Source organism: Eumetopias jubatus, unplaced genomic scaffold (genome assembly GCF_037043125.1).
Source record: "Eumetopias jubatus isolate StellerSeaLion01/CBP00866 unplaced genomic scaffold, mEumJub1_p1.0 scaffold_2, whole genome shotgun sequence".
NCBI classification, from domain to species: domain Eukaryota; kingdom Metazoa; phylum Chordata; class Mammalia; order Carnivora; family Otariidae; genus Eumetopias; species Eumetopias jubatus.
In genome coordinates this window covers 104,580,937-104,605,559 of record NW_028274808.1, presented here as the reverse complement: position 1 = coordinate 104,605,559, position 24,623 = coordinate 104,580,937, and the positions used below count along the sequence as shown (strand labels likewise).

Genomic DNA, 24,623 nt, shown 5'->3' with positions numbered 1-24,623 from the left:
TGCCTTACAAGTTCTTCCACCTCACCCTTGCTCCATGAGACAGTAAAAAAAACAAACAATACAGTGTTCCCACCTGGAAGTTGCCTATGGTATAGAAATCAGAAGGGAAAAAGTCCCTAAGTTTTGTCATCTAATTTGGAAATACCGTGTATTTCTCTACTAAAATATTTATTAGTGAATAATATAAAGATAAAAATTTGTCTTTCTGTTGTAGTTGTCCAGGGATGAAAAAAATAAGCAAAATCTAGTAGTATGGAGTTAAGAAGAAAACAAGAAGGCAATCTATTATCTTCCTCTTCCTCTTTATCTCCTCCCTGCTCTCACTTCTTTTGTCATCAAATAAAAGAGATAAGAGACAAGGGGGTAAAAAAAAAAAAAAAAAAAGAAGAAGAAGAAGAAGAAGAAAGTAAAAAGAGAAAAAAAACAAAAAACAAAAAAACAAAACAAAAGAGAGAGAAATGAGCAAGTGCCCAGAATACACCACATAGCTTTGGAGGATATGTACTTTTTTATATTCCTGAAGAAACTATTAATATGAAAATTATCTTCCCCCAAACTCTGAAATGTTACCTTCTCCATTTTGCCTTCCCATCTCATCAAATCCAGGCCTAGCGGGCACTGATATCATTGCTTTTATGGCATATCAGAGAGAGATTTAACCTGCCTTTAAATCCACACATTTCTGTTTCTCTAATTTCATAGGATTTGAATTCTTATTAAAGATACAGAATATGTTCCAAATATAACTACTGTAAGATGCAGATGAAGCCAAAAGCTACCATGGACAGAGACAAGAAGCAAACAGAAAAATTGAAACATTACTATTATATCCTATATTTTTACCCTAAGGTTAATCTGGTTCCTTCAAATTTGGAGAACTTTTTATATAATCAACATTTAGAGTAATCATTTCAACCAATGAAGTGTCAAATACGAAACCACATTAAAAGCCATAATAAGCTGCATATTGAACAAGTTTCTTGTCTTCAAACAGACTATATTTACTAAAAATTTATTTTTAAATTAGTTGTTTGCAACTTACAAAGCAGAGCCTCCAAAGAAACAATGTTGTATGTGGTAATTATATTTCTAAACTAATTCACATCTTGGCTGGAATACTATAAAGGGAGTAAGAAATATTAAAACACTTCTAGTAATTTTTAAAAATATATTATAGGTTTTAAGTTTTTAAAATTTACCTCAAACACATATTCTCAAAAACAGGCTTGGAGATTTAACAATACACAGAAATTTCAATAGAGATTTTGACTATGACTCGGTACATACAGGATTTTGATTTGATGATAGTGACTCTTGATAATGCCAAAGCTACCTCAAAACATATAGATTTCTTTTTCCTTCAGAAGATCTGCCACTAGAGTTACTTTTACACTTGTCTGCTATGAACAGAGTATTATGGAATCATAAAATAAAATCAAGTCACAGGTGGCATCTGGGGTACAGGCATGGAGCAGGTGGAGTTGGTTTAACAACAAATGGGATTTTTCTAGGTGAATTCAGTGGAGGGAGGGGGCAAAGGAATTGAGAGTAGAGGATGTAAGGAACAGATTTATTATCATGGATCAAATAATCTAAGCTGCGTAATAGAAGTGAGAAGATGAAGGCAATGTAAGAGATAAAAGTGTTAAGTTATAAGTCCTGGTGGGTGAATCATTATTCAAGTTTGAGTCCTAAAAGGAATGAGCTAAAAAGATAGGAGGCTGTGGTTGGAAAATGAGATGCTTTCAACTGAGATTCTGAAGTGTCCTATATTTGGTAATGACATGATCTATGGTAAGACTATGGATAACTGAGGTGGAATGGATGAAAAGAACATTGAGAGCAAAGAAGATCAAGAACTAAAAGGCCAGGGGCACCTGGGAGGCTCAGACGGTTAAGTGTCTGCCTTTGGCTCAGGTCATGATCCCAGGGTCCTGGGATCGAGCCCCACATCGGGCTCCCTGCTCAGCGGGGAGTCTGCTTCTCCCTCTCCCTCTGCCTGCTGCTTCCCCTGCTTGTGCTCTCTCTCTCTCTCAAATAAATAAAATCTTTAAAAAAAAAAAAAAAAGAACTAAAAGGCCAAGGAAATGAAAATTTCTATAGGTGGATAGTAAAATTTCCAATAATTGTGACAAAAATAGTACTGGAGAGATTAATGGTGAACCTGGAGCTAAAAACTTCAGAGAAGGAAACAGAATGACCCAAAGGGTCTGTAGATGTTATAGAGAAGCAAAGAAACAAGAAGTGAAAATGATAAATTCAATGTAAAAATATTATATTCCTTGTTATAGAATAATGAAATAATATTAAGCCATAAACTAATGGCTGGTAATATAATTATCAATAAAGGCACTAAGAGTTACTAAAATTTAATTTCTAACATGTAATAGGACACTTTATGAGAAACCTTCAACTCTATATTCAAATAAATATAGAATAACTGGGTAGATCACAAAAATAACCAAAATCCTCTACCCTCTCTGTGCCTTTTTCAAGGACTTTGCAGTTCCTCCCATCAAGAGACAGAGGCTTATCTTTCTACTCCTGGACTCTGGGGAGATCTTGTGACTTGCTCTGACTGAGAGAATGTCACAGAAGTGGCAATGTTCTAGTTCGAAGTCACAGCTCAAGAGGTCTTGCAGATTCCTACTTTCCCTCTTAGATCTCTGCCACAGCCAAGTGAACAAACCCAGGCTAGCCTGCTTGGTGACACGGCCCAATCATTCCCAGCTAACAGGTGGGTACCAAATACAAGACACATGAATGACACCATCTGTAGTGGCTTGGTGGTACCCCCCCCCACACACACACACCAAAGATATTTCCATGTTCTAATCCTTGCAATCTGTGACTATTACCTTACACAGTAAGAGAACTGATTAAATTAAAAGTCTTGAAAGAAGGCACTCAGCCTGGATTATCTGGGTGGGGCCTGAATGGAATCATGTGTAACATCATAATAGAGAGACAGAAGGAGTTTTGAGATGGATGCCCAAAGGAGAAGACTCAGGGAAGAGGAAGAAGCAATATGATGACCCAAGCAGAAAGTAGAGTCATGTAGCCACAAGCCAAGGAGTGCCTCTCTCCTCCAATCAGGCCACGTTGGTCCCAAGAGGAGTCAGAACCTGAGGGAAGAATTCATTATTCTTTTGTTCATAGTGCATCCAACCTTCTACTTTGGTCTTTCTACCTTCTCCGCTTCAGATCAACCTGTACCCATGGTGGGTGGGAACAGTGAAGGAAAAGCAAATAACACAAATGAGGTGGGAAATCAGGGTAAGTATTCTCGAATATATAAAGAAGTTTTGCAGAATTAATTTATATCCTTTATCCTTTATAAACCATCTCTGAAATAAACAACTACCTTAAGAATGTTGGACTAGCCCCACAAAGATGGAGGAGACAAGTAATGGATTCCCCTATAGAGCCTTTCAAGGGAGCATAGCCCTGCCAACACATTGATTTCAGATGTCTGGCCTCCCAAAACATAGCAGAATAAACCCCTACTATCTTAAGTCACCCAGTTTGTGGTAATTTGGCACAGCAGCCAGAGAATTAATATATCATCCTAGACCATTCAGGCTCCAGCCATACCTCCAGCTGACCCCAGATGTACAAGCAAGCCCAAACCAAATCCATTGAGCCTGGCCCAGATTAGCAGAACTGCCCAGAGGACCCACTGACTCATAGGGATTAATAAACAGTCGCTATAAATTACTAAATTTGGTGGTGGTTTGTTACACAGCCAAAGTTAGCTAATACAGTAGCTCTTTGGGCTATCTCTAACTTTTTCTACTCATGGTAATAGAACCACTTCAAAGACCTAGGTTAACTGTATCAATTTCATTATTATTCCAAAAGGACTACATCTCTCTGCTCATTGCTACAGACTTGCAGCTTCTTCTGAAGCAGAAGTTTATATCCCTGCCTGACTGACCCAGGGCTTTGTCATGACTTGCTTTGGTTGAGGGCATGTGAGTGGTTGTGACATGTACCACATCTGAGTGAAAACTTTAAGAGCTATTGCACCTTTTGGCCAGTTCTCTTTTCTCCCTTTCTCATGATAACAACATTCCCAAATACAGGATGCCCTTTCACACTGGCTTCTGGAATGATAAGGGCACATACAGCAGCACCTAAAGCCAAAACATGTAATCTAAGTGACAGATAAATCTTCATGGTTGTAAGCAAATTGGGAATTGTGCGTTATGCAGAATAACCGAATAAGAGCTGACTGATAGAATTACTAAAGAGCATTTTTCCAAAGAAAATCACTTGAATGAAGAATTAAGTTATACCTCTAATTTTACATAAAACAATTTTGTTAATAGGCAAAATGTAAAATACTTTGTGCTTTCACTTTCAGTGGGTATCTTCCCCTATTGAAAAGCATCCTTTATTTATTATCTAAACTAGCATGTTTATATCCTCTTACTACGTACTTCAAATAATCAATAAATACTGCTAATATAGGCTAATATAAACATCAATAGTACTGCCAAGTTTATGTGATACCAAAGAAAATCTACATAGGCTTTCTGTCATGGAGACCCCTAATATGCCATAACCTAGCCTCCCTACCCCCATACACAGAAAGAAGGAAGCCTCTATGTGATGGGTATTGTGCTTCAACAATAAAGGAGAGGATAAATGCTAATAAACTGAAGAGTTCTGAGATAGTGAATGAAGAATGGTCCTTTGTGAGGGAGAGGATGGGAGTGAGAGAACACTTACTGGGCTGGGGATCGAGTCAGGATCCAGCCTCTTCTGGAGCTGTGGTGGACCAGCCATCTGTGCAGGACCTCCAGGGAAGCCTCCTGGGTAGGAGAGCTGCCCACCTGCCATCTGGGGACCATAGTTGGCTGCTTGGAAAAAAATTTTAAAAAGAAATGATTAGAACCCAAAGTCCTAAATGTAGGGCTCACTGACAATATTATGCTGTTTAGTCAAGTATACTGCATTTTTTCATCTTATTATATAAGGCAGAGAGTTAAGTGTGAATATCTATGATTCCCTTTTTCTTTGCACTTGCCACACTATTCTAAAACTAGCTTTCCTTAAGAGTAAGTGATAGATGCCTAGTAACATAGAACAAAGCTATTTCCTAGGTAACCCAAGACCTTCCCCTGAGCCCTGCCTGCCTTACCCTGCTGTGGCGAATATCCAGTGCCCAGCATCTGTCCTGGAAGAGGCGGGGGCTGGTACTGGACATTCAGAGGAGCAGGCCCAGGGAACCCGTCCTGCCTATGTGTTGATGGAGGCAAGGGCGAGGCACCATGGCCATTTAGTGCAGTGGGTGGTGGTGGGAGAACCTGAGATCCAGGCTGCATAATGGATGGCTGCGGAGGTCGAGGAAGACCCTGGAATGAAGGTGCTGATGGAGGGCCGGGAGGTCCCTGGCCAGGGGGAGCCATGCCCAAACCTGTGAGAGAAAGAAGATCAGACCACTAAACATTGCATTTCTCAACAAAGTACACACAGGGACACTTCTTTTCCTGATATAAAACAAGAAGGCTTCCTTACACTTTTTTTTTTTTGCACCCCAAGATGAACGAACCTTCATTCAGAAAGTTATACAAATGCTATGTGGGGCATTTTATAAAACTGGAGAATTTTTAAAGGGTAAAAGCAATATTTATAAATTTGGTGAGAAAATTAATAGGATAGGGCGCCTGGGTGGCTCATTTGGTTAAGCAACTGCCTTTGGCTCAGGTCATGATCCTGGAGTCCCGAGATCAAGTCCCACATGGGGCTCCCTGCTCAGCAGGGAGTCTGCTTCTCCCTCTGACTCTCCCCCCTCTCATACTCTCTATTATTCTCTTTCTCTCAATAAATAAATAAAAATCTTTAAAAAAAAGAAAAAGAAAATTAATAGGATAAATTTCAACTCAGGTTGCATTAACTTTACATGATACATGTCACTAGTTAAGAAATTGCATGTGATACAAAATCTAGAAAACCATATAGCGGAAAATGTTATGTAACAAGCATTATTCAGGTAACTTACACTTTCAATAAATTATTTTGTGGCCTGTGCTTGACTTGATCAAATAGATCTCAGAACTAAGTAGAAATAACAAGGGAGACAGGCCACTAACATGCTTTCTAATCATATGGGAAATAGTTGTAAAACCAGACTATTCTTTCTATCTCTGATTATGTGAAATTTGCTTCATTGGAGACTTACCCATCTTGAAATCAGTAAAAGACAGGAAATAGTCAGAGGGTTTGTTTGTTTGTTTGTTTGTTTTACGGATACTTCCAAAAAACTACTTAAAGTAATGGAAACATTCTTCCTCAAGCTAAATGGCTGTTGTTACGGTGAAGATTCCTTTGGCCCTTAGAATATACAGCATTTCTATTGACACAAATCTCAGTACTGTAACTGTTCTCTCTCCTATTATTCTCTCTTCTGCCTCAAACATCTGAGCTTCCATTCTTTTCATGATGTAAATACAGAATCAAAGCACTGTGAAACAATAAGTACTATATTTTTTTATTTTAGGGCCCCATTATAAACAACAGAAAGTTAAAACTATCCTCACATTTCTCAAAATAATTTCACTGTTCTAATGCTGATTTGTGAAGTCAGCATTTTTTTGTTTTTTTATTCTAATATTGAATGTTAGGTATGCTGAGGGTCTTTCAATTATTTTGAAATAAATGGCAGAAAAAAATAATTACAGCCATACATAATACAGATGATTTATATTAAAATGTCTAAAAAACACTTCAATATATGCCAGAATTATGCCTACTTTTTTTTTTTGAGTTATGTCTATTTTAAAAATGGAAAAAACCACCTTCAATAAAAATACTCATGAAATAGGTGGTCAGTGAACACTAATGATGAAACTGTTACCATAGCTGTTAATGTGCATAGCATTGAGCTGATTGCCCAGTTGGGTGACGGATGAAGTAGATGCAGGACTTGAATAAGATGATTGTGTAGATGGTGAGTATGGTGCATAGGAGGATGCCGCACTGTTGACAGGTGGAGGACCTGGAAATCTAAGAGAGAAAAAGAGATGTTAAACAATATCATAGTTTCATATGCAAATGATATACAACAAACGTTAATAACTTGTTAAATTAAGTAAGCCCATCTAATGGACACCAGGGAAATAACTGATGTTTTATCCTAAGTCTTTAATTTAATGAGAGTTCAAAATGAATCATGTAGCATCATCTCATTACTATGCTCACAAGCTCAGCATGTCAAGATACTTAGCAAAAAATTCCTAATGTAAACATAGAACCAGCTTTAGAAATCAAGTTGGGAAGCTGAGTCCACCACAGCCTTATATATACCCGGGTTAATGATTAATAGAACAGAACCAAGAAAAATAAAATGCTTTGTCATTGTATCTTTATGATCATTCTCCTTTTTCCTACCCAGCTTTAAAAAAAAAAATTACCTGCACTATAATTTCAGTGCCCTGCAAAACAGTACTTGAAAGTGAACAACTCAGTAAAAAGTTTTGAAATCGTTCATTCCTTGTCATCTAAAAATTTCATCATGCTTTACCTTTAATTTAGTTTGAACTTACTGTATATTTATTTTTCCTTATTTTGAATGAAACAGTGGCCACAGTAGAATAGAATAGAAACTGTTCTTATTGTAATTAATCTACAGAAAGAAGTTAAAGCTTTCCCTTCAAGTTACACTGTGACCTCTTACTAATAAAAATGAAATTTCCCAAAATGGTATACTCTGAATTCAATTTCTCCACAAACTGGAAACTATGTCCCTAGTGGCACACGCTCCTGCCTTCCATCTTTCACTCCACCTGAGAGGCTAGGAGCAGAGCCTGAGAGAGGCCAGTGGCTTGCTTGAAGTCCCACAACTTATGTGTGATAAAACCAGGACTAGCCTCTTCCCAGGTCTTAAGCGAGTACACTTTCCAAAACATCACACTAATTTTCTCTTGTCATTTTTCTCCATGTATCTTAAATTGAATGATTACTGTAAACAAAACTTAAAATTAACCTTCAAACCATTATGCTGTATGGTATTTAAGCATATTTCAGAATGATGATATCCCACACTTTGAGTTAAATGGATGAATGATCAAACGCTTTTTCTATCAAAAGCTACCCTATAGCAGATACTTGGTTATAAAGGGTTATAAAGTTAGAATGAATAACATTTTAACCCAAACAATACTGCTTAGCAAAGCTGTTGATTTCCTCTCCTGTCAAAAAACTGAAACAAGACCAACACAGTTACACTAAACATCTTTTGATTTAAATAATTTTTGGAACAAAACTGAATAAAGAGAGAAAATATAAAAGTTAACTTTTCACAATTGAAGTTTTGTTTATATCTCTAATTTATTAATGACACTAGGAATAAGAAAGGCAAGGCAAAATATAACAAGTCTTAATTGACACATTTAAAATATTGTTGGTCACCTAGAAATGATTTCAAGAATTGTCAATGATATATTTTGTAAATTCACTGTTTCATAAAAACATCATTTCTTTTTTCAAGAAATGATACTTCTGCCTTTTTAAAAAAGTCACAAGAGATAGATACATGCAATAATCGCACACAGACAGAATGTACATACTCTATAAAAATATATTAGTGGGTGCAGCATGAGGTATTGTTACAGGGTTTGGATCTAATAAGCAGAAACTGGGAACCAGCAGTTAAATTGGGGGAAGAAGAGATTATTCAATTGTTTAAGAAAAAAAATATCTCTAAAACATATTTACAGATATTTCACAAATGTTAATAACTTGTAAAATATAAAATTATATGAATAATTTATTACAAACTACAAATAGGATGAAGTATGTTTCAAATGGAAGTTATGACACAAGCAGCCTCCAATATTTTTTTTAAACTTAACAAAAGGTTAATTATTTAAAATACAGAATGAGAGAAGAGAATACACAACCATTAGGCCATTACTTTTTGACCCATAAATGCCTACTTATCCTTCATTGCTTAATATATGTCCTGGGAGTTAGGCTTTAGAAATTCATAATTAAATTTTTTTTTTCCCTAACCAACTTAAATGTTGCAAATCTTAGATTTGAATTTTAAAAGCAATTTTATTAATTTAAGAATAAAGTAGTAGTAAAGGGGTAACAAAAACTTTCATTTAGATAAAAGAGATTAACAGAACATTTTAAACATGCAAAGTGATTTAATATTTTTCAATTTCATTACTTTACTAAATTAGTTAATCCAAGGTTACACAGCATGTAGGTATCAGAGTTTAGGTATGAATCTGGGTCTCAACTGGAGACCCGGGTGTGTGACTGCGGGCAAGCCACTTAAATCTCTATAGCGCTCAGCTTTCAAATGAGAAAATGAGCAGATAGAATGGAACGATCCCTTTCTGTGCTATAAATATAATGGTTAAAATTAAGAACCATATGATTTAAATATTTCTCAGGTAGATTCCTTCACTTAACATGTTTCTGGGCAGAGAAAATATTCAATGCTATATTTTAATTTGCTGTTTCATTCAATGTCAGAAAAGAGCAGATCCACCATAATAAACAACAGTCAATGAAGAATTACTACCAGGGGATTAATAAAACATAAAAACTTAGCTTCAGTTTAGTCCTAAACCTCTGGAGAGTTGACTCAGTTGTCTGTGGTCTGCTCAATCTCAAATATTTCTTATTTTTAAGTTTTTAACAAATTGCTCAAGTAGTGAGCTGTATGCTGAAAATTGCTAGAATGTGGAGATATGCTACCAAATTTGTCAAGATAGGACTGGAGTAAAATCTGGATTTTAAATACTCAGTCCATGAAGTAGAGAAAATAAAACCTCTGCCCATTATCACTGCTTTCCACCAAAAAAAAAGAAAGAAAAAAATTAAAGAGAAAACAACTATTTCTCTTATTTTTCTTGCTCACTCTTTTTCTTTGCAACCAAGTCCTTAGTCAGATTTCACCCCATCAGCTTCAATTTGGGAAGATGAATCTCTTCCTACCCTCTTCCCCTCCAATTCATAATTTCTTGATCAAAATAGATAATTTATATAACTTACAGTTACAGATTTTATTTACTAGATTAATCCCACCCAGCAATAACACTTTGTAAATAACTTTAGTACTATTTACAAGTTTAAGACATTTATTCTGCCTCAGCCAAGATCAAGAAGACAAATGACTAGGTATAATTCTTAAATTTTATAAAACATTGCTGTGAAGGAGCAATATTTAAAAATAAAAAGGATAAATTTTTAAATTTTAATCAACATAATGACTATTATATCTTGTTTTCATTCGACAGTTTAGATATTGTAAAAATTAAGAGATTTTTTGATGGGTTCTCTAAGTATAAACAGCACCGATGAAGTGCTATCATCATCAAAGAAATGTCATGAGCCACCTATGCTCTCTGACAACCCCTTGTCATCAGATTGTGTGATTCACCTCCACAATCACTGTGCCCTTTGCCATGAGGGCAAAGTAGCGTGGTAACTGTGGATGCTGAGCATGAATACTAGACTTTTCCCTGACTTTTTCATTTTTAAATTCATTTCCAACCTTTGATTCACAGTTCAAGTTGAAGCAAGTGAATAATGGGGGAGATGGGGAAAAATCTGTCAGGGTTTCCCTGGGAATCAGAATAAAAGCAGATTTCTAGGTTGAGCTGTTATGAGTAGCTGGACTGAACCAGTAGGAAGGACAGGCTACGGAGAGTAGACATTCTACATGCCCTGAAAATGGTACTGACAACTGCTAACACATATTGAGTCTTTCATGGGCATTATGCATTATGCAAGATTCCTGGCATGCATTAACCATCAAAATCCTTACAACCACATCATTATAGTTTAAATTGTGATAAGGGAACTAAGGAACACAGAAGTGAAGTAATAGCTGCCTGAGCCAAGAGTAGTAAACCCATCCTGACTCCACAGTCTATACTCCTCACGGTGCCAGACTTTGTGCTGAGCTCACAACCAAACAGCCAAAGTCTATCTGATGGTAAAGTCCACAGTTTACTTATTTCTAAGGAACCTAATTCAAGGGAAACAAATGTAAAGAAGCAAAAAGATCAACACAATCTAGGCTAACACCAGTGACCAAAAGCTTTCTTAAGTTCAAACTAGCTGTTTAATTCTTGCATCTCTTCTTTAAAAAAAAAAAAAAAAAAAATCTAAAATGCTTGGCAGTTCACACAATAAACTTTTCCAGATCTTCTCCCCTGTGCTCTGGACTGACAGTTCTATTTCCTCATTTTACAAGTGAGCAAAATGAGGAGGCCTCGAGGCCCCAGGAATTTCATCACATGACGAATTTTTGAGCTGGAAGAGGCATCTTGGTTCTCAGTCTTTCTACTCTAATCCTTGTGCCCCACCACCATGCGAATGAGACTAGGTAGGGGTCGTAGGGTCAGGTCCCGAGTCATGCCCTTTGACTTTGTGCTCTTTGTTCAAACCACAACCACATGTAAACCAGATTACTTAGACTTACTCATCCTGTTTCTTTCACTCTGTATCTCACAGCAACCATGTCAATGGTAAATGTTATCCTGACAAACAAGAGCCAGGAAGTGTCAACTTCACAAATGTCCTGTAAGAGCATTAACTTGATGATATTTAAAAGACCAGAGAGTTTTCCCACTAACAAGGACTATTCACAGGCCCCTTGAAAGGATAACTGAATGGCTTCAGCAGCAGCAGGTCCAGATTCACACTGAGGGGTTACTCCTCCCCTCACCCAACCCTACACTGGAGGGAACCTAGGAAATGAAGCCTCCAGGTACTCCTTGGAGAAATTCCAAAGTAAACACTACACACAGCTTTGGCACTGGGATTCTCAATAGCAGCAGCTCACTGGACAATCAATAATGGGACTTCCATCAGGGAAGGTGTGATGTTGGCTCCCTTTCCATGGGATAGTTCCCAGTGGGGTACAGAGCTCTACACATCTTATATATCTCATACCCTGGCTTCTTCAGGCCTTCCTCCAACTTTTCCCTTCCTTAATTTATTATAAACACAAACAGGATTTATTTCCTGTGCTGTTTTTACTTTTGACCTACCTTTCAAAAATCCCTCATTGGCATCTGTGTACCTTCCACATCAAATCCAGTTTTTACCACTGGCCACCATCTGATTTAATTTTTAAAATATTTATTAAGCACCTACTGGCACTGAGCTCAGTTCTACAAAGGATTCAAGAGGATAGATGATTGAAAATTTATTGGGGCATACAGGGCATAGACATCAGAAGGAATCAGAGATTAATACAGAACTCTAAAACAAGATGAATATAATCTAAAATTAAAATGTGTGGTATTGACACAAGTAATTTTTTATATATTTTTTTAATATGTACTAGTATTGTCTTTATTCCTCCCAACTTTTCTAAATGTCTTGTTTCCTAGGTCTGTCTACCAAGTCCTTTCAAGGGCATGGGCAGTATCAAGAGGTCAAACTTTCAATCAATAACATGCAAGTTTAGAAGGCACTTGTGAGATAATTGTAGTAGAATATACAAATGTGGGTTGGAATCTACCTAGCTCACCTTTGGGGAGGATGCCCTTGGGCATGAGCTCCATTCTGGCCAAACTGATGGGGTCCAGGAGGTGAAGGGCCCTGAGGCAACATCCCCCCAGGGGAAGGAGCCCCCAAAGGCCCTGCTGGTTTCATCATACCTGCAACAGAAGGGCATGAATTTAGAAGAGTATGAATGTGCAAAGAGAGAGGATGCCGTGCCATTAGGTTAAAAATGAAAACTAGGAGGAGGAGGAAGGGAAAAAATGGGTTCAGACAAGTTCTCCTTCAAACTTGCCTTAACCATCACGGACCTGTCAATGCCAGGCTCTGGCATAGTTATCTGACCACCATAATGATAGGAGAACAGAAAAGGAAAGATCATTTCAATACTAAACAGAAACCAAAACAGAAGAAATAATAAACTTGCATTTGGTAGAAGCACCTTGATAGAACATAATATCACACGAAGAATGCTAGAATACACAATGAAAAATGCCATTCTGGATATCAGAAAATAACTCTGGAAAAAACCAGTATGAGGCATCATAAAGATCCCAACTGTAACTATGGAAAAAAAAAAGACCTCTGAAAATGCTTTGAGTTATAGCATGAGGAAAATGGAAAGTAGCATCTGTTTTTCCAATAAATGCAAAGCAAGCCTTCAGAGTTAATCATTCTTCCAGGATTCCAAATAGTTGGGTGATAAACAATCGAAGGACTCCTCAAGTCATCACAATCACTCATATAAAATGTGGGATCACGTGATTAGTAGATGCTCCTGGAAATAACTGTTTTCATTTACAAGAAGTTCCTTCTCAAAAGATCTTTAAAGCTCTCTCTTTAGAACTGTTTGCAGACATTTTTCTCTTCTAGAGAAATTGTGGTACAGAAGAAAAATCACTGAACATGGGCCAGAGGAGTTCAAGGCCCCACCAGGCCATTTACTAGCAGATAGATGTATGGTGCTAGGCAGGCAAGAAGGTTATATTCAAGTATCTCAATTTCCTTCCCCTTGCTGCAAAAGGAAGGGCTTGGACTAGATGACTGTGACAGCCTTTCTAGTCTTTTAAAAGAAAAAAAAGAAAAACAAACAAACCCCAAACTATGTCTTCTATTTGCTCTCTCTACTTACAATCTGCTTGTTTTGTTCCAGTTCATTCAACTTACTTTTGACCCCACCCTCCTCTATGGCACCATCATCAGTGACCTCCTAGATGCCTTGCGTGCTCTCCTCCACTTGACCTCATAATGATATTTCATACCCAACACCTCCTTTCTTCTTTTATCTTCCTCTAGAGAGTTTATTCTCTCAAATAACAAGAGAATTGACTGGATGACCTTGCAGTTGTCAAATAAGAGTTTCTTATACTATCATCATCATCATCATCATACTTTTGAGAACATGCTTTCAGATGTTTGGGTAATACAGAATGTAATATAACCAGGGAAATGGCTGTATTCATGAATAATATTGAAACTTTCACAAAGGCTTGTTTTCTTTTTTTTTTTTTAAAGAATTTTTTATTTATTCATTCATTTGAGACAGAGAGAGACACAGAGAGAGAGAGAGCAGGAGCGTGGGGAGAGGCAGAGGAAGAGGAATAAGGAGAAGCAGACTCCTCGGGAGCCCGATGCAGGGCTCGATTCCAGGACCTGGGATCATGACCTGAGCCGAAGGCAGACGCTTAACCAGCTGAGCCTCCCAGGTGCCCCTAAAGGTTTCTTTTCTTAAAACAGGATTCCTCAAACTTAAGAAAAATTTTATATTAACTTTACAGTCACAGTCTTATTTAGAATTTTTTCATATACTAAGAAGAAAAACAACAAATATTTTTCTTATAACACTACATTTTTATATGACGTTCTAAACTCCAAAGCCAGCAAAATTAGAAAAACATGAGACTTGCAGTCACACAGACTTGGGCTTGAATTCCTTCCCTACCATTTCACAGCTGTGACCCTGACAAGGATACTCTATGTTTTGAAACCTCAACTTTTAAACTGTGTCATAGCAGTAATGTCCCCTATCTCTGAGAACTGTTCTGAGAACTGAATAAGGCAATAGGTATGAGAGCATCCAGAATGCCTGATATATAAGGCAATGAATCAACAAATCTTGGCTTCTTCTCTGACCATATCCCCTGCCCTTCTTTTTTCAAGGATTTATATTCTAACAGAACATACATACCATAATTATATGCACACTTGTATTTTCATTTTTGAAACATTAGTTTGGACAAAAGTAGAAAATCCACAACACCAGTGCAAAAATAATAATTAACACATACTACAAGAAACCAAAGATATTCTAATTTCCTAGATAAGTAAGTAAATACCAATTTCATCAACAACCCTCATTTATATGTCCAGAGAAGCAAAAAACAGTTTTCGGAATTATTCATGTCTGGTGTATCCATGGGATTCACGTGTTCATAAATTTCTCTGTTTCCAAAAACAAAATTGAAAAAAAAAAACCAGCTTACATATATTCAAGCAGAACTGTTAGACACCAATTTCAGGAAAATGTTCTTTCCCTTTTATTTTTGAAAATCAGCTCTATGGCAATGTTTCAAACTCATTCTTGTTCAAGGTACATTCAATGTGCCTTTGCGAGCTCTTACGGAACTCACAACCATGTAAACAAACAATGACAGTGCCTTGTCATTCGTGTTATAATAAGCAGAGGGGACAAGCCGACTCTTCCTAGAGGAATCAAGAAAAAGTTCAAAGAGGAAGGACTGCTGGAGCTGAATCTTTCAAGACAAGCAGGAGTTTTCTTAGTATAGAGACAGGATAGAGGATTTCAGGCAGAAGGGAAAACCTGTGCAAAGATAAGAGAGAGCAGGACATGCTCAGGGACTGGTAGAAGGGGCCGTACAGAGAGATTGTGAGGAAAAGGGGCTGGAACAGAGGTTGTCCTAGTTGGTTGGGTCAGGCTGCAAAGTCCTGTATGCCATTTGGACTCTATCCTCAGGGCAAAGAGAAATCGGTATCACTGTTATCTGCAAAGTCATAGTCTTGTCCTGGCCACATTATAGGTATTTTCAAAAATGATCAGAGATAAAAAGAAAGCAGGTTCTTTATAGAACAGTATGAGAATTTTAATAGGAAAGGAAAACCAGACCATGAGAAAGAACTATGCTTATGCCAAAAGAAAAAACTCTAAAATCACAAACTGGTCTTTAACACAGCAGCAGATATTATAGGCGAGCTTACTCAATACCAATTCCATTTTCTTTCTGGCTTACCTTCCTGTATGGTTCTGAGCTGGAAAGATGGAATCTCCATTGCATAAATTCTCTTACAAATGGGGTTGCCATGTTGTCTAAATTCAGCAAAACAACACCCCTCTGGGAGACCCTGGATAGGGGGCAGAGATGATGGTTCTGGGGTAGAAAGGCACTGGCTGGGCGCCTGGGTGGCTCAGTCGTTAAGCGTCTGCCTTCGGCTCAGGTCATGATCCCAGGGTCCTGGGATCGAGTCCCACATCGGGCTCCCTGCTCTGCGGGAAGCCTGCTTCTCCCTCTCCCACTCCCCCTGCTGTGTTCCCTCTCTCGCTGTCTCTCCCTCTGTTGAAAAATAAATAAAATCTTAAAAAAAAAAAAAGAAAGGCACTGGCTACTAAAGGAAGAGTCCTATGTGGGGTGTGCATTTCTATGGACCACGGAATCCCAAGCTTGGTTCTCGCTTTCTCTAATACTCTCTTGGCTTCTTGATACCCTTTAACAAATTGCTTTCTGCTACAGTGGCTTCTATGATCAACAAAAAAACCCTGCCTAAAACAACATCACAGAAAAGCATACCTTGGATTTGGCCCTCGATCTGACAAACTAAAATCAAAATTAAAAACCATTTGTGAAAAAAAAAAAGTTTATCTAAAATAAACAAAGATGTCTTTTGTTGCTTTATGTTGTCTAATTACTGTGGCTAGAACTTCCAGTACTAGAATAAAAGTGGTGAGAATGGACATCTTTGTCTTGTTTCTGACCTTAGGGGAAAAGCTCTCAGTTTTTCACCATTGAGTATGATATTAGCTGTGGGTTTTTCATATAAGGCCTTCATTATGTTGAGGTATGTTCCCTCTAGACCTACTTTGCAGAGAGTTTTTATCATGAATGGATGTTGTACTTTGTCAAATGCTTTTTCTGTATCTACTGAAATGATCATATGGTTTTTATCCTTCCTTCTGTTGATGTGATGTATCATGTTGATTGTTCTGCAAATACTGAACCACTCTTGCATGAATACTGAACCACCCTTGCATCCCAGGAATAAATCCTACTTGATCATGGATGTATGACTTTTTTAATGTATTGTTGGATTCAGTTTGCTAATATTTTGTTAAGGATTTTTCCAACTATATTCATGAGAAATATTGGCCTATAGTTCTCTTTTTTGTGGTGTCTTTATCTGGCTTTGGTATCGGGGTAATGGTGGCCTTATAGAATGAATTTGGAAGTTTTCCTTCCTCTTCTATTCTTTTGGAGTAGTTTGAGAAGGTATTAACTCCAGCAAAATAACTCAGTCAGGGAAAGACAAATGCCATCTGATCTTTTCATAGGTGGAATTTAAGAAAGAAAACAAACGAGCAAAGGGGGAGAAAAGAGAGAGAGGCAACCAAGAAACACACTCATCACTACAGAGAACAAACTGATGGTTACCAGAGGGGAGGTGGGTGGGAAGACGGGTGAAATAGGTGATGGGGATAATACACTTATCATACTAAAATAAAATAAAATAAAGACAAGTTCCCTATTATATGGACATAATCATAACGACCACTGTTCCTAAGGCACTGTGCCTGGTGGTGTACCTATATAAGCTTGCTATTATGAGCCTCACCACTTCCACAGCCCTACCCTAGTTCAGGACATCAACAGTTCTTGCCTCTTAGCTTCCAGACCAGTGGTCCTCAATCAGGGGTGATCTCGCCCCTGAAGGGACATTTGGCAAGGTCTAAGACTTTTGGTTGCCAAAGCCTGGGGATAGGGGGCAGGGGCCAGGTGGGTATAGGATAGGTTGTACTGGTATCCACTGTGTAGAGGCCAAGAACACTATTAAACATCCTACACTACACAGCACAGCCTCCCACAATGAAGAATTAACTGGCCCCAAATGTCACCAGTGCTGAGGATGAGACACCCTGTTCCAGAAAGCAGTGTGTCCAGGGCTGATGCCTTTCTCTACACTTTCTAATGTGGAGTGTAACTCTTTCTAAAATATACATGGGATCATTACCCTTCCCAGTTTAAAATGCTTCAGTTAAAATAAAGCCTAAATAAAGTCTTAGGACGACCCCACTTTCCCTTCAGGCATACCTCTCACGGCCGACATTATACATGTCAGCCAAGCTGAGCCTCTTGCAGGTGGCTCAAAAGTGCCACCCCCCGACCCCAGCGAACTGCCTCCCTACTTGGCCAACTTTTACTCATCTTCCAGGTCATTTCTTCCAGGAAGATTCCCTTGATCCATAGGTCTTGGTTATGTGCCCCTGCCATGTGCTACCATGGCACCCTCCACCTCCTTTATCTTGGTACTACCCCCTGTATTGTCACTGTCAATTTACTTAATGCATATTCCACTAGGTAGGTAAGTATTACATGGGCTGAGATGAGGCTTATTTTATTCACTGTTATATTGCCACAAGTACTTTGCTCACTCAATAAATCTGTTAAATTTGTTACTACATAGCACTAGCATCCCGTGATGGGCACAAATGGAGGTATGGTCTGTGAGAAACACAAAACAAGAGTCAGCACTGCCCAGATCTATGTAAGAATAGATACTTCAAGGAATCACAACCAGGTTGCCTAGGTCCATCACAAAACCAACAAAAGGATCATCAAAAGACTAGAAAAGAAGGCACATAAGATTAGGAGACCTAGGGTCACTCAATACAGAAAAATGAAGGCTAGGGTAACATAGAAACAGCCTTAAATAAACAAAAACACTGTATTTTACAGAAAGGTATATTTACAGAGTGTGGTAGCCTGGTATCCCTCTGAGAATTAAATAAGGAGGAAGAGGTTTAAATTAAAGTGTGAAGGATTTAATCCAACAGAGACAGTTTCTTTGTTGTTGTTTTAATATTGGTAAATACCAGAGTGTTGCTGATGAATGAAGCAGCTTGTCATTCACACACTCATTTAATGAGTATCTTCTCTGCTCCAGGCACATCTGTTATAATACAGTGTAGTAAATGAGGCCTGCACAGGTGTTAGGAGAACACAAAAGGAAGAAAGCATTTATAGATAGGCTTGAGAAAGAACAGTGGTCAGAAAGGCCTACAGGCACAACACTTGAAGTGAATCTAAAGGAGGGGTGTGGAGGTAAACCCTACCAGGAGGACAATATAAAGGCATGGATTGGCCTTCTAGTAGTGTGGACTGCAAATCAGAGCACAAACCAGCCTCCAGACGACTGATGGCTAAGTACCACTGCTGTAACAGGTATGGTAATGTGGCAGACAAGCTGAAAAAACGAAAATGGGTAAATTAATGAAGGTCTAAGGAGCTTAAAATACAATCGGTGGCTATGGGAAGTCATAAAAGATTTTAAGCAAAAAGAGTCAAAAATTAGATTTGCATGCTATAAAAATCCTTCCGGCACAGAACTGGATGGTTGGAGAAAGGCAGTACTGGAGAGAGAGAGAATGGGTAAGAGATCATTTTAGTTACCCAGGTGAAAGATGAATGGCTTGAACAAGAAGAGTGACAAGAGAATAGAGAGGAGGAAGTAGGTAGGAATGAGGTTTACAATCATCCCAAAAGAATTTGGGAGGACAGCTGGATTGAAGAAGGTAAAAGGAAGAGATTGTTTTTAATAGTGAAAGTTTCTAATTTGGATAACTGAGTGAATGATGATGACGCTGGGTGAGATATGGAATGCCAGGAAAAACAGGTTTCATAAAAAAAATTCTGAATTATTTTGGACATGATGAGTTTAATGTGCCCATGTAAACAGGTGGGTAATTGAAAATATGGGTCTGGAGCTTAGGAGAGACATATGGACTAGAGAAATAGATCTGAGAGACTAGTACGTCATATGAAATGTTACAGCCTAGGGAAAAAAATCAGAGAGGAGAAGAGGGGTGACTATAGAACAAAGAAGGAGAAACAGCAATACCTAGGGTCACTGAGAAGGGATAGGGGGCTCCTTAGAAAAAAGATGTCCAGAAAGCCATCAAGAAAAATAACAAAAGACAGTGTCACTGGAACCAAAGGAGAAAAGAATTTTGTACAAACAAGAGCCATAAACAGTGTCAAATTCAAAAGATGACAGGACACTGTCTACTACATCTGGTAATAGGGCCACTGATGACCTTGGTGGGGGAAGGGTGGATGGGGCCCAAGCCATGGAGCAGAGACTACACTGAGCCATAGAGGGACTGAGAGGCAAGGATGGAGAGTCACTGAGGGAAGTGAGTACTTGCTTAAGAAAGTGGCTGTGAAGAGAGGAAGAGTGAAGAATACTGAAGGTTCTACTTTGGTGTATTTTAGAGTTTTTTGTTTGTTTTCTTGAGGGACTTGGGTATGATTCCTGGGACCTTGAATAAGTCACAATACACCAGCCAGTCAGTTTTCTTAGCTGCAAAATAGAGCTAATAATCTACTGCACAGCATTGTGTGAAGATTAAATAAGATAATGCACATAAAGCTTTCAGGACCAGTTTTTGATCCATGGGAAGCATTCAAAAAGAACAATGTATAATTTTCATCATGTACAAATGCAGAGGGGGAATGAACCACCAGACAGAAACTAGAAAAAGATGGTTCCTCCAGGATCCAGATCTTTACGTATTGTGGGGAAGACTGGTTCTGGACAAAAGGAGGATGCTTCATCTGAAGGTTTTTGAAAATTAGGGGCACACTAAATCACAAGGGTGACTTTCCACAGGAAATTCCCAGTCTTCGAGCATCTTCTGCAACAAACTGTGTGTGGTTGCTACAATCCGGCCTCCCTTACAGGGCTTTCCTCACCCCTCAGTGACTTTGCACTCCATACGTGTTATCCAGCAGAGCCCAGATCCTACACATCTCAGTCAGTCCTCAATAGCCCCAAGAGATACTGATTTATGCACAGCCAATCTCCACCAATGATTTGAGTTGAATTTCTCAGCATCTTCTCTCAGAATTCCCAAGAACTGTCTTACACAAATATTTTTAGGAGATTTGGAACCATTAGACCTGAAACAAGCTATTATTAGCCTCACTTCAACCCTGAAACTTGGTCCCTCAGAGCAGCCCCTTGATAAAGGAAGGTGGCCTCAGAGTGCCAACAGCCATCAGAGCAATGGTAGTCCCACACTCTATTGCTCCTTTTTCTCCCATCTCTGCCCCAAAAGCCAAGATTCCCTTATAAATACTGTATTTTAGAGCAAACAATATGTTCAATAGTGATTTCAAGGCAAGGTCATGTTTTTCTTGTTATTATCATGGAGTAATCTTTGGTATATGAATCTAATTGTATTTTTCCAATTTCAAACCTGATTTTTTAATATGATTGCCAAAATATATACTATATACATATAATATACAGTATATATATTTATATACATTTAATTTGGTTTTTTATTACACGTTTAAATAACCTCACACCACTGAGTAGTGGCAAGAACAAGTCTAACAGTTAAAAAAAAAACAAAACACACACTCAGGAAGCTTCTTTTTTTTAATCCATGTTTAAAAACCAAACTAGTTTTTGTTTTTTTTTTTTTTAAGATTTTATTTATTTGACAGAGAGAGACACAGCAAGAGAGGGAACACAAGCAGGGGGAGCGGGAGAGGGAGAAGCAGGCTTCCTGCGGAGCAGGGAGCCCGATGTGGGACTCGATCCCAGGACCCTGGGATCATGACCTGAGCTGAAGGCAGACGCCCAACGACTGGGCCACCCAGGCACCCCCAAAAACCAAACTAGTTGTATTCCAAGCAACAACCAAACTGAGACGTAGGCTTCTTCTATAAGAGACTTTTCCAAGTAAGCTTATACTCTCAAACCACAGCATCATATAACGACCATTCAACACTTCCAAAGCTGCTCTTTCAGAATATCTTATGTCTCTGAGCCTGAGAATCAATAATCACATGCAAGTCAAAATAATGCACTTTACCTGGTGGAGAACCTGCATGAGATGGGTCCCCATAGTGTCCATAATGGGGTGGAGAAAGGCCTATTCCAGGCTGGGACTGAGAATAGGGGGGTGTAGCCACATATCCTTGTTGACTCATTATGAAAATATCATTCCAAGGGATAGCTCCACAAAAGGACTCTGCAACAGAAAGAAAAAAAATGTCAACAAGAGAGTTTGAGTTACTTAATGTTATTCAAAATATGAACAGTGCTAATAAATATTTATAATGGTTTGAGGATAATATCAGGTGTGTGAGACGTCTTCATATCATACAACATATCATATTATCTTCTAAAAAGGCTCTAATCATAGCTCTATGGAACTCAGTAACTCACTTCTATAGGCAAATTCTCAGGCACAAAATCTGCATAACAACTGCCAATCACTTTTTCATTGGACAAATGAACCATTTCCCAGACAGTCTCTCATAGTGTATCCACTATTTTTGTGCCTTTGGTTTCCATGGCCCCGTTTCAGCAAAAAGCATGCCAATGGCAATAATCACAAGTCATTCAATTGACTGACCAGCAGAACTGCCAGCAGTCTGCAATCAGATGTTTTAGGACTTTTGTCATTTCAGTGCTATCCTAATTAGTAATTTTAATCAGGCAGCTAGGATAAAGAGAAATCAATAGTCCAACAAATATAGCAGAAGATAAAGAAGTTGGTAATGGACTTATTTTATGAGTCATAAAATGACTAAGCCAGGTTGCAGCCTGCAAAGATTTGAGAGTTATCAGTGGTTTCTCATTCAAAGATGACAGACTCTCTTTCTAATTTAAGTATCACACCTCTAAGAACATATACACATATATTTAAGGAACTAAGGGGAAAAAAGCAATTTCATATAGGTTCAGGCACACACACACACCTCACAATACAACATACCCATCTTGATTCTACTCAGAAGCTAAACATCGATTTGTTTTAAATTTATCGTTTTTCCAGGTTTCACAAAATAAGACACATTTCATAGAACTATTCTCAAAGAATTTTTATAATAAAAAAAAAGCTCTGAATCCTGGTAAAGGAAGCAGGTTTTCACTACAAATCTACCATTACTCTGCTGTGTGACATGGAATAAGGTGAAGAACCTCTCTGGGCCTCAGTTCCCTCTTACAAAATGAAGCTTCTAAAGTCTTTGCAAACATAAAACACTGATCCTACAATTTCTCTCCAGTTTTTTCATGTGGCATAGGAATATTTCTCCTTTTGTTGTTTTATAATGCTACTTTTTAAGGTAAAAGTTCGATGATACCTGCTAAGACTTGAAATAGATCTATATTCAGGAAATCTCATTCTTCATTTGGTTTCATTTTCCTATTAAACTATAAGTTCCCCAAATTAAAGAAAATATTATAAGATCATTTTCTTCTCCTTGGAAGGAGAGAAATAATGAGAGGAGAGAGAGGCAAAAGCCTGCTGGTCCACTTTGTTCCTGACAACACTTTTACCCTCCTCCCACTTTAGCAGAGAGAGACGTGGCAGCCTGAGCTTTGGTCAAGCTCATCCAACCAAGCACATTTAGGAAGTCAGCAGGAGCACACACCTACGTAGCAGCCTGTTGCTGAGTGACGGAGAGGAAAGGCAGGGATGTTCACTCCAAACAGCAGGAAGCAAGCAGTCGGGTCCCTCTGAACTGGTCCTGACAGGAATTTGCTTCCTCACGCAGCCCAGTTTGCCACGTCAAACTTCCTCACACAGCACCAAGTTACAGAAACCTGACTCAGCTTCAAGCGGCGACATGGCACACAGCCACTTGGCAAGAGCAGGCCTAGGATCAAAATCTGGGGAGCTTCAATCACAGAACAAGCCCCAGGCCACTGTCACTGGACAACGAGAGCCAAGGTGTGCTTCCCACCCTGGACCAAGTTCGGATCTGGACAAATTGGGTTTCGCTATCGGATAGGATGTCCCGAAGCTTGAAGATACAGTTGCCATTTTTACTCTATTTCCAATATTGCCTTCCTCCAAAGAGGAAATTAAGTTGATACCGAGACAAGAAAACCGCTGGCCGTGCCACTGGAATATTGTGGCCACTGAGGACCCTAACCACGCAGTCCCAGCATCCCAAGACAAAAAGATGGGGGCGGGGGCGGTAAAAACTGCCCACGCCCACCCACCCCACCCCCATTATTAAACTGCACGAAAAGGCTAAAGGAGCAAAGTATGAGGTCTCCTCCGCTGCCCTGCCACAGGTGAGCATTCAGCCTCTCGCCAACTATCCTAGGCCGGGCACCGCACCCCACTCCGGCTGTGCCTGGGAAGGGGCTGTCCCGCCAGAGCGTAGCCAGGCAGGGTGAGGCATTACCTGGTCCTGGTCCTGCTCCCGCACGCCGCTGGACTTCCGAGAGCCTGCGCTCTGCTTCTAGCGCCGGGTGCCCCCGGTGACCCAGCTCCCGCTGCGGCCGCTGCTCCCGCGGCGCCTTTCCCCCGGCCCTGTATCCCCACAGGCTGGTCTCGCGCACAGAGTTGCAGCGGGGCTGGGAACTGCCACGTCAAACACTCTCCCGGCTGCGCGCCCCCAGCGCCGGGGCTCAGACCAGCTGCCGCGCTCCCTCCGGCGCACGCGCACAGGCCCGACCGGGCGGGGCGGGGCGGGGCGGGGCGGGGCGGGGGGGGGCGGGGCCGGGCCCGGAGTGCGGCGAGCGTATTGGCCGCCGGTCCTTCCTCCCCCCCCCATTCGCCTCTTCCTGTCTGTTTTGTTTGTATGTTTCACTACAACAGGTCAAAATTTTAACGCTGTTGATAAATCAGAGCAACGTTTTCACAGTGGATCCCCGTAGGAAGGCGGGAGTGCTTGCTTAATGAGGGTTCATTCATTCTTTCATTCAACAGGTTGCGGCTTTAGCTATTCATTCATTACATATTACTTGAGTAACTGTGATAGTCCAGGTATTGCTTGCGGATACAGGAAGGTACACGATTCAAGACCCCTAAGAGATTAGAATTTAAAGGCGAATCTGGCACTTAAAGGCGAATCTGGCACGTGTACACGAACAATTTGATGACGTAT

The 24,623-nt window shown here is 39.3% G+C and overlaps 1 protein-coding gene across 2 annotated transcripts in view; it reads right to left on the bottom strand.

Moving 5' to 3' along the window:
- SEC24D (SEC24 homolog D, COPII component) overlaps nt 1–24,161 on the bottom strand; it is a 102,692-nt gene extending 78,531 nt beyond the window's left edge. Inside the window, exons 1-6 of one of the 2 annotated variants that reach the window (XM_028087390.2) lie at nt 23,919–24,161; nt 21,587–21,745; nt 12,506–12,635; nt 6,863–7,011; nt 5,147–5,422; nt 4,735–4,865 (exon numbers count right to left, since the gene is read on the bottom strand). In XM_028087390.2, coding sequence (XP_027943191.1) covers nt 4,735–4,865; nt 5,147–5,422; nt 6,863–7,011; nt 12,506–12,635; nt 21,587–21,704 — 804 coding nt within the window. In that variant the 5' untranslated portion in view covers nt 21,705–21,745; nt 23,919–24,161. The remainder of the gene's footprint in view (nt 1–4,734; nt 4,866–5,146; nt 5,423–6,862; nt 7,012–12,505; nt 12,636–21,586; nt 21,746–23,918) is intronic. The other variant, XM_028087391.2, reaches the window with a different exon arrangement.
- Between the last annotated feature and the right edge of the window lie 462 nt (nt 24,162–24,623).